This window comes from Hypomesus transpacificus, chromosome 13 (assembly GCF_021917145.1).
Source record: "Hypomesus transpacificus isolate Combined female chromosome 13, fHypTra1, whole genome shotgun sequence".
Classification (NCBI taxonomy): Eukaryota; Metazoa; Chordata; class Actinopteri; order Osmeriformes; family Osmeridae; genus Hypomesus; species Hypomesus transpacificus.
Window position 1 is genome coordinate 13950852 of NC_061072.1, and position 10939 is coordinate 13961790.

At 41.5% G+C, this 10939-nt stretch overlaps 1 protein-coding gene across 3 annotated transcripts; it reads right to left on the bottom strand.

The window, feature by feature from the left end:
• Positions 1-850: 850 nt before the first annotated feature.
• Positions 851-10853, bottom strand: LOC124476070 (FERM domain-containing protein 6-like). 3 transcript variants are annotated; one of them, XM_047033066.1, is made up of 20 exons: positions 10650-10853; positions 10425-10515; positions 9891-9964; positions 9264-9322; positions 8838-9105; positions 8461-8616; positions 8066-8131; positions 7868-7936; positions 7312-7477; positions 6951-7103; positions 6359-6544; positions 4852-4874; positions 3910-4660; positions 3189-3252; positions 2874-3077; positions 2533-2568; positions 2335-2367; positions 1743-1814; positions 1334-1431; positions 851-963 (listed from the first exon to the last, which is right to left on the bottom strand). In XM_047033066.1, exons 1-13 carry the CDS (start codon positions 10719-10721, stop codon positions 4625-4627), a joined length of 1419 nt encoding a protein of 472 aa, XP_046889022.1. In that variant the 5' UTR covers positions 10722-10853; the 3' UTR covers positions 851-963; positions 1334-1431; positions 1743-1814; positions 2335-2367; positions 2533-2568; positions 2874-3077; positions 3189-3252; positions 3910-4624. The 3 variants fall into 3 exon arrangements, with proteins under 3 accessions (XP_046889022.1, XP_046889021.1, XP_046889023.1); XM_047033065.1 differs by lacking the exon at positions 4852-4874; XM_047033067.1 differs by lacking the exons at positions 851-963; positions 1334-1431; positions 1743-1814; ... (2 more) ...; positions 2874-3077; positions 3189-3252 and having other exon boundaries at positions 4568-4660; positions 4838-4874.
• Positions 10854-10939: the final 86 nt, after the last annotated feature.

The following is a 10939-nucleotide window of genomic DNA, read 5'->3' on the forward strand; positions in this document are numbered from 1 at the left end:
GAACTAGCTCCAAACACACACTGGGGAACAAGTAAGGACAGCCCCCTCTCGTTTTTATCTTTTGCTCCCTTACTCCCTCAGCTGCCTCTTGCCTTTGGTCCATTGTCAACTACAGGCTGTCTGCTTTACTGGCGTTAAATACACATTAAGAGTATTGTTTTACAGTGAGTATGTTACAATCTGTTCTTCTGTTACACACAGTTTCTCTCTGTTTTGCTTTTATCTCTCTCTGTCGTTCTTTCTCTCCCTCTCTTTCACTTGTTCATTTGTCTTTTCTCCCACTTTTCTTCAATCTTCTCTCTCCCTCCATTGATTCTGCTAATCTTCTCTTGACAAATGTTGGGGGTCATATTATCACTGGGTTTCAGGTTGTGGCTCTGCCAGACGAGCCGACAACAAACGACTACCAAAATGAAATATGAAATGAAGTTGAGGAGACAGAGAAAGAGATGAAGAAGGTAAAGAAAGAGACAAAGAAAAAGGGGGGAGGGGGGTTTACATGTCCTGGTATCCCCCTCACCCCACCTCATGTATTAACCCCTGAGTAAATACAGAATTGTGTGTGGATGGGGGTTGTGCCTCTAATTCCACTTCTGGGAACGAGACTGGTCCAAAGGTTCAGTTGGGGAGAGGGGATTTTTCCCCAAAGAACTGCACACGATGTACGCACACCACTTAGACAAGCAGCACACACACACACACACACACACACACACACTAGCAGCAGAAGTTGCTGTCAATCACCAAGGTCTGTAAAGCATGGGCTCTCTGTCAAACTGCTCAACATGCAGCAGGGAAGGAGGAACACACAGGAGGAGGAATTAGAAACAGGCTGTTGAGGTGAGAGAAATTTGATTTATTTTATATTGGTATATATTATACAATTTAATTAATTTAATTAAATTAGTAAAACAGGTTTAGGGTCGCAGGGGCAGCAGCTCCAGCAGGGGGGCCCAAACGTCCCTTAAAAAAAAGGTTATTTGAACAGAATTTTGGTAGATTAAGATACATGGTAATTGTTTCTTAAATTCCAGTGTTGGTGAGTAAACAATTGAGAACGTTTATTCAAGTACCAGGTGATGGAAAAATCTGACATTTTGGGTTGTATTGCCATCTACTGTTCATTAAAGGTATTTCTTTAAATGTAAATTCTAATCTTTGAAATCTTGCAACATAAAACTCCGATATGTGTACCATGGTCCGTAAACATGTATTGAGATTTGTAAGAAGGGGTTTCCTATGTGCTTATGTTAATCGCAATCAGTAGATCAGCTATTACTTATCATCTGTTCAATATGTCTGATTATCATGATGTGTTTCTACTGTGACCTACTGTGTTTTGATGACAGTCAGGGCTGATGAGTTGATGGAAGACATGTCATCAATAGTACAATGCTACACCAACCAGCCCAAAAGCAATTATTTTGGTACCTGGAAAACAGAAAAAGGATTTAAGAATAGCATAAGATTTGTACTGTACAAGTTGTGGCATGCCATAGTGGATTACCAGAACATTCCCTTCTATAATCAGCATAGTTTCCATTCATTTGTTGTAAAAGCATAATTCACAAGCTGTCTTTAGAACTGCTTTTGTTTGGGTCATTTGATGCGTACCCGTCATTGTAATTAGTACTGATCTTGAGTACCATACAACATAAGAATTTGCTTATCAATTAAAATGAAGAAAAAAACTGATGAAAATGTACTAGAACCTGACCGATGTCATGTAGCGCACTACTTACCAAACTGATGATGTGCAGCAGCTGATGTGACTGCTTTAGTACTTCCTGTAGGAGGATTTATTTCCTGGGGCCCTGAAACACATGAAACCACAATTCCAGGTTTAACAGCTGCATTACCCATTCATGGTCAATAATAGTTGATTAGTCAAATGATAGTCTTTTGTAAATGTTTCCTTTCCATATTAACAACCACTCTGCTGTTCCAAAAGTGAAAGTGAAAGGTTTTTGCAAAGTGACAGAATAAACAAGCAGAGTGTGAAGGGTACAGGTAGTGAAGAAGAAAAACACTTTAATTTTTACTTAATTTCTAGAGATCAATACACGAGTACAAATGGAAACGTAATGCAATAAATAAATCGCAACCATGGATTTATGAGTCACAAACCAAGGAGTCTGAGAGGTGAGTAATCATTTTTACGACTTTTCCTCACAAACCACTGTTTGACAGGGACTATGCAAGGGTTGCAATGACAAAATGTAACAACAACAACCACACTGAGAAATTAAATATCTGTATATTAAATATGTAGATACATCTGTATATATATACATACACATATTTAATTGTCCAGAATATATTACTGATACATACCATCTTCAGAGAACTCCTTACTACAGCTAATGGCTGAAAGAAAATGATACACAATTAATGTTGAGATTGTGGAATGTACTTGAACTGACTTTTAGACAAACACTCAACCATCAGATAACATATCAGATTCACATTTGACATTTAATTAATTTAACATATTCTTTAATCCAAAGTGATTTCCAAATAAATCTGTCTTACTTGATTGGTCATGGGCGCACACTCCATATTCATAATCTAAGATAGGATGGAAAGACAGTTCATATAAACTTTCATTGTTCACACATTTCTTAGTGGATGGACATCCTGTCATAATCTACACGTAAATACATTCATCTTTTAAATGCACAGACACACCAAACAGGTTCTATTATGACATTCTGCTCCACTGCTCTATCTCTATGAGCAGAATATAGTCATGTGGGCCACTATCAGTTGTGCTCCAAATGCACAGAACTTAATCACAATAAACACACTTAGCTGGACTGTGTCAACAACATAAACTCAACCATGCCAAAAGTAAATTATAGAGAAAATCTTACCGACAAAGATGTCTTCATCGCCCACCAGACATGACAACTGTTGACCTGAAGGCCACTTGAGGCATAACTTCTCAGGGGTGTTCTGCTGAACATGGCACCCTCCAGGTGGTGTCCCAGACCCACAGAGGGGCTCATCTCCTCCCATCACACTGAAGCACTCACACTGGGTTGTCATGTTGAATGTCTTCATTTTATACTGGCACTCTGTCAGGGACGTGGTCAGACACTGCATGAAATACACCAAATGAAACACAAAAGCCACTAGATGGCACTTGGTTAAAAGATTATTTCGCTAAATCTTACTTTAAGTCTTACCTTCACTACGTATATCTGGCACAACACAGATAAAGAGCGATGCTATCACAAAATCTTGGTTCATCTGAAGGAACAAAATGATGTATGAAGATTACACGTACAGGCTGCAGACACAGAGTAGATAAGTACTATTGAATAGTTCACTAGGTTTTAACATAGTCTATATATTATCTATGCCCCAAAGAATTTTGGAGTGCACTGTGTGGAGTGGACTGTTTCCTTCACCATCAGCAAATGTTTATGTAGGATTCTGTGGTCGTATTAGACAACTTGCACAACTTATAGCCAAGGTGTTTTGGGGCATGTTAAGATGATTGAGAATGAGATTGAGATGATTGATGTGTTTGTGTATGCTTGCTAAGTGAATGACAATTGTAGGAGCCAAATATATAAGGCAGTGACTGATACTGAATATCTACCCCCCTCCTCCCCCCCAGTTGAAACGTTTTTCCTCTCTCCACTGATATATCGCATAGCATTTTCCATGGTTCTAGTTTTATAGTTTTGTATCATTCACTGTCAATAAGTTTGTGGCCAAATGCAGCTGCAAACTGTTAAAGATATGTAGGCACAAATGTTTACACAAATGCATTGTAAAGTTAGTTAAGCATTAAGTTTCGCAAGACCAGCACGCATCCCACTACAGTACAATATGTGGGACAGGTTTGCAACCTATCTTTGTGACTGGAATATATTTTTATGGGAAACAAAACAAACATACCGTTTCTTTCAAGATGTGCTTCTGCTGTTGAATTGGTTTGACACTTGATGTGACGTTCCCCTCGCACGTTCCCCTTTCTGTGTTTCAACACTGAAGTAATGGAGCTCAAGCATCCAGGAAGGTGGTAGGCAAGCAAGAGCAAACCTCCAACGCCTTTATATGGTGGTTCCCTTACCCCTCCCCTAACCCTCGTCAGACAAAATAAACCAACACGAGAGTGATCCCACCCACAAGATTCTGAAGTTGAAGGTGAGGTGATGTCATCCATGATGACAATGGCAATATTTTATGGATTTTATTTAAGGGCATGATTAGGTTGGGACAGTAACTTTAAAAGAGCATTAGCTACTATGACTCATTAGTTTGCCTGCACTGTCATAGTAAACACAACTTGTTATTCACACTTTCATCCTTACAGATTCATAATGTACCTCTATGGTATAAAGCACAACATAATTCAAAACTTGACTAGCATCCATTTATATCTGTAGTGCCAAAGTGATACAGCATGGTAAATATCCATTTAAATGCACACAATCAAACACTGATAGTTAACACTTACATTAAGTGTACAATGACTACCTTGTATATCATTACCTAACAACACGTAGCCTACATGATGTAGGCGTACTTCAATATTACAATGTTAAATTTCAGTGGATATTATATTGCATGCATTCAGTGTTGTGGGAAATTCCAGAATTGTCTTCTCCAGTCACAGACACACCTTCAATGCCTTCAACTTCAAAACCTGGGGCAGTTGGAGGAGGGGAGGGAGAAAAAGAAAGAAAATGAGAGAAAAATGAAAAATTCAAATTGAGAGAGAGGGAGGGAGCACATGCATTTACAGTATTTAAACAATGCCACATACAAAAACATGTATACATGTATACAAATAATGAAAAGAAAGTGGGTGGGGAGGAGAGACCTCATGACACCAACCGGTTTCATTTCCATAGCAACATCTGAAAGATAAACAGACTTGTGAGGTGCAGGACTGGACAGTCTGTTTCAAGTTTCAAGTATTTTATTATCAGATGCAGATAATAACACAATCCCCCCTATTTTGACGATCTGATACGCAAGTATCAAAATGCAAAGCGCAAGTAACTTTGTGGGCGTGACTTCAGCTTGGTTGTTATTTTGCCGGCGGGATAAATAACTTTGAGAAATCTAAAAAGGGTTGGTCTGAAGTAGCTACATTACTAATGGGTGTGAATTGTGCGTAACGTGCAATAAAACAATCAGAGCATAATCTCACATTCCCTTTAAGAGCAGCACTTGTTCCATGGCGACATGCTGTTATAACGGTGGATTTGCCAGGCGCACGCCAGCGGTTCACAGCCGAGGAGACCGACATTCTCGTCAGGGCCGTAAAAGATAGAGAAGTGACATTCTATGGGAAAGGCAGAGCAGTTTTCTCATTGATCTAAGTTGCCCACTCATGCTGCTCACTCAAATTCTTCTTCTTATTTTTACATATATTAAATTGTTTTAATTGTTATATTTTTTAATTGTTTAGTTCTTAGAATTAGTTTAACTAATGTACTTTTGTACTTAATTTATACCCGTATATGTTTATTGTTTGCACCTTCCTGCCACAGTAAATTGCGTATTTTTGTAACATAGGCTACATGGGGAATAAACCGAATTCTGATTCTGATGGTCATGGGAGAAGAAACTGAACCAAATTAGATTCAGTTAAACAGTCATGGGAGGAAATTGCCACAGTTGTTACAAATCAACTTCACATACATAGAAATTTCTTATGAAAATCTTTTTATAATCATTGAAGAAATTTAACACGCCATAAATCAAAACAATGTAACTTCGCAGATAGAAGACCCTGGCCTCGCCAACAATGGGCACGGACCAAGCTTGCGCCCTTAAAAAAGCATCTCAATAATGCGCCATTGACTTTAGACCACGTTTTTCCTGGTCAGTAGCGGAATTGTTTTTCGGAAACTGCAACATAGCACCAGGGAACGTTTGCGCCAGAACACCCCTTATTTTTCTCTGAACCGCCCACGGGAGGGCAAAGTCATTTCGACGTGCGTCTGTGGAGGGAAAAGTCGGCTTTGCGTCGAGTGCAAACTAGGAATGGCACTTGCGTCGTTGATTAAGTCAATTGCGCTGGGTGCAAGATAGGGCCCAATCATGTCAGACTGGGCACTGAAATTCTTGGGACAAGACAACGCAAAGCAATCTGGCATAACATAACATAAGTACACAGAACATAGATTACATTTATGATAAGCTAAAACATAATAACTTCCTAAATATACAAAATTATATACAATATACGATACAGTAAACTAAACCTTTAATACACATAATAACCTAATCTTATAAACCTAACAAACCTAAAGACAAGTGGGGTCTGAGGCGTGGGACAGCCTACAGTGCTACACCCACAAGCTCACAAGATTGTGCTGTGAATAGGACTTACCTGCCCAATGAGATACTGGCATTACCAAAGGTCCATCCACAGAGACCTCTTCCGACTGTTCAGCCAACCACATCAGGTCATATGGGTCATCGACAGACACGCCCTCCGACTGTTCAGCCAACCACATCAGGTTTTCCGGGTCATCAACAGAGACCTCCACTGGCTCGTCCACACAGATCTCAATCTCTGGGGTCACGTACATTTTTGTGTTTACTTTCTTGATAATGTTACCATTCTTGGTTGATCCGTAATATTGGTATTTTCATGGATTCTAATCCCTATACATTGGTTATCAATCTATTTGTGGGAATGCAGGCTGAGAAACTTTAGCAGGCCTTAAACACATTTTCAACTTGGTGCTGATTGCGGTTTTGTTCCCTTCTTGTTAGTCTCTCAATGATAACAGTCAGACGTTTGTTCTCATTAAACCACGGGAAACAAAGATTTTCAGACAGACAGGATCACAACATAATGCTGGTACAGATTGATGGAGTTTGGTATGCTCTATATGGTGCCAGATACTTGTACTTGTACCTTCTGTGGATCTTGAACACAGTATATGGATTCATGTTTGATCATGCACTTCTCTCACCTTTCAGAGAGATGGTCTCTATGTCTCCTGTCCACATCCTGGTCTGAACTACTTCACGGGACGCAAGACATTTACTTCCTCTGCTGCCGTGACTTAACTTGAGGCCGAGGGCTGCTCTGTTGCAGATGTAGGCCTCGTGATGAAGCGTACTTACTGGAAGCGAGGAAGCAAGCGGACAAAAATGGACAGAGAGAGACAGAGCATTCTTATTTGCCCACATAGCAACAGACTCATCATCAAGATGAGTCAGTGAACATGGAGAGTGGAGCCTAGGGGACATACAGAAGCCTGGAACCAGACAGACTTAACAAATGAAACGAAAAAGACGGAGACTTTCAGAGATAGACAGGCAGAACCTGACCATGGCTCTCCTCTAGCTTGCGTATGAGAGCGGCCGACGCCCTGGTGTTCATGTGGAGGCGATGTGAGTCACTCAGGTGCCTGAGCATGTGAACAGAGTGGAAGGCTGATGGGGTGTAGAACAGCAGCTTGGGAAACCCCACTGCTTGCAGCTCCAACCTGCGTCCCTGTAAAGAAATGAAGAGAACGGGTGGTATGTTTGGTGGGGGATTGTAGTGATTTATTTAACTAAATATTGATTTAGACTCATCAATCACTCTTTCTGTCAGAGAGGTTGTGCTCTCCACCTGTTGTTTTCTTCACTGAGGCAGAACTCCGTCTGACATTGCTTCTGTGCCATAGCTTTAAATAGTAACAATGCATGTGCTGGCTCTTGCACAGGAAAGGACTTGTAGAAACTTAGAAATGTTGTCATTATTCCTACTGTCAGGTAACAGACCTGGCTCGAAATAGTGCATAATTTCAATAATGATGAGATTCAAGCAAATCCTTAAGTAATGAAGAAATCTAGTCTGATTAAACAGAAACCTGGTGCGTGTACATGATCTTTAACAAACCTGGAATGTGAATCTGTCTATATTTTTCCAGGAGAGCTCATGCAGCAGAGTTTGGATTCCATCCACCTCCTTAGTGGCAACAAAACAGTAAAACGGGACATATTTAATGGACCTTTGGCAAAGTATGTTCTACCCATGTTTATCTGTGCTGGGTGATTACTAGTGTTAATTGTTATGGATCATTGGAATATCCCCAACCTGGTAAATGAACATTCCTCTCAGTGAGACACCGAGCAGAATGCAGCACTTCCTCTTCTTTTTACTCTGTGCAGGGGAGAGAGAGAAAGAGAAAGAGAGAGAGAGAGAGAGAGAGAGAGAGAGAGAGAGAGAGAAAGAGAGAGAGAGAAAGAGAGAAAGCAAGTGCGAGAGAGAGAGAGAGGGGAAGGCAGCGGGGCAAAGAAAAGATCCAGTTGCTTTCAGAAACCTGACCTGCAACTTGGCTGATATGAAACAAGTTGTCTGGCTTAGGTTTAGTTGGGTTTCATTTTCAAGTTAATTTAGCTTGTTTGCACCACACACCAGACTGCATGTGTTACTGGTCGGTCCTACACAGTTTTACTCAGTTGGCTGCTCTAGTGGGTTTGCACTCTGACCTGGCTCATCCTGTAGCAAACGACAGACACATCCTGGAGTGCACTGGCCTCCTTGATAAAGAGGAGGGTGGCGTCTTGTCTGGAAAAGCCCCTCAGATCAGCGTGAAGGCCTGGAAGGTGCTGGAGTATGTATTCCCGCCCGCGACGCCTTATTACCTTAACACATAAATACAAACGCGTGTGTGCACACTTAGCAAGCACACTGTGGGCAGACTGTGAGAACAATGTCAACAACCATATATGGCCATATACCACCATGTAGGTTAAAGCCTTACCACAGCAACTAAGGTTTGAATGCAGCCTTGAATGCATGTCACCCCCCCCCTCCCTCCCTCCTTTCTCTTTCGGCTGGCTTTTCTTGTCACACTCACACATACCCATGGAGGAAAGAAATCCTCAGGAAGAAAGTAATGGCTGCATTCTTGTTCCTCTTTCAGCTCCACTCCTTCATCCTTCATGTCTCTTCCTCCTCTTTTCTGTCTGTTTTTGTCATCTCTCTCTTCCAGAGAGCTCACGTCCCCGACTTCCACCTGGAGAGCATAAGCTGCCAATCGGAAAATGGTATCTTCATGTGCGATGCCTTGGTGCGATTGGAGGACCCTCTGTCTCAGGTCAGCGTAGTAAAGAGTCAGGGCTTTGCTGCTCCTTAATGATAACGATACGAGAAGAAATTGAGGAGGAAGTAGACATTAAATAATCAAACAGTTTTTTTGTGTTCAAATGTCTAAATAAAAATACTGGGCACATTCCGATGTAAACCAGTGGAAAATAACATTAATTAGAACAGAAGTTGTGCCACTCACGATATCATGCGACCGCTCTCTACATAGTACTGTACTCTGAGGAAGAGCTGAACAGGATCCTGGGCAGAGACAAGGGAACGAACGTATGGCATTTCAAGTTGGACATTTCTTATTTTACTTTAGAAACCATCATGGTGCTGAGTGAGTTGAGAGAATGACTGAGGAATCTAGATGCAATAGGACATGAAGACAGCTGCTTTGAAGAACACCTCGACAACAAGGAATGTAACAAACAAGCAGGGGAAATATGTGTGTCAAGAAGAGGGGTGTACGTCAAAGTCTGGGGATGAAAGAGACGTGTGTAGAGAAAACGGCTGCGTCAGCTGAACAAGGGCTTTCTGGCGACAACAAATGAACCACTACAAAGCAAAAAGAGTAATAACCCCTCCTGGTGGACAGTACATACAGACAACACGGGGGAGATGGGGATGGTGGAGGGCAGCAACACCACCATAATACAACAACCGGGAGTGAGGGTAGGAGTATGCCGCCTTATCTGACGTGGGCCAATGGGCTTGAAGCAGGCTGTATTTAAGTGAAATGACACCATGCCTGAACTAGGCTTCCCTCATGTAAGGTTACATGTACAGGGAATTTGCATTGTTACATGTGGTAACTTGACCTCACCTTCAATTGCTTCCTTTCCTTTCCTAGATACTTAGTCAGCTTTTGTTCCAGGTCCAAGAATAGGTGTTCACAGTCTGACAGGAAATTAACAGAGGAACAAAGAACAGTGTGTGCTCAACATCTTAGAAATGTTGTTAATGATCTAATTTGAATATTTACTCATATGATGGGTAGACACAATAAAGCACATAAGAGAGAACAAGAATTTTAATCATGTTGGTGACCAAGGACATATACATGTCCTGCTACAGTGGAATGGCTCTTAGCTTAGCCCAGCCCTAGTTGTTTTTCCTTTCTTCACCAATCTGTGCACCATCAGTCTACTGTTCCTCCTTCCCTCCCTGTGAGCATTCCAATCTAAATTGATTCACACACTTCCTGTGTACTAACAGACACAGGAAGCCAAACACTGTTCTCTTGCACATAAAACCACATTTGTGTTGTGTTGGAAGGTTAGTTCTCTGGACAAATGTGAAGCACTCTGCGACATACAAATACATGTTGATCAGTTGGCCAGCTCCCAACATACAGTACCATGAAGCACACTCAGTCCAAAGAAGTGTAGCTCCTTCACACCCAGCAGGTCAGACACACGGCTGAACACCTCCTGTCCTTTTGCTTTAACCTTAACACACACACACACACGAGTAGCACATTAACATAGACTAGATCCATGTCTTCTCACACACACTCTTTCAACTCCCTCTGGTCACATGACATTAACACAATCACAGCTTCCATATGAAGCATGCCACTCACCCCGACGGTGATGTACAGCCGCTCTTTGTTAGGAAGGAGGACACACACCTCTCTGTGGTGACGGCCCCTCATCCTCTCCTCCTCACAGTCCTTCTGTCTCCCCTCTCCTCTCCCTCCTGCTTTAATACATGTCAACACCCGCCCACCTCCTCTTACCTCCCATCACGTGTGGCGTAAACAGCACCCTTTTCTTTTCTTACCTTCTATACAGTTTATGGTTCTGTGGTTTATCTGAATGACCACAGAGATTATCACTGATTATCATGCTTACTAATCTCATGTTTGTGGGC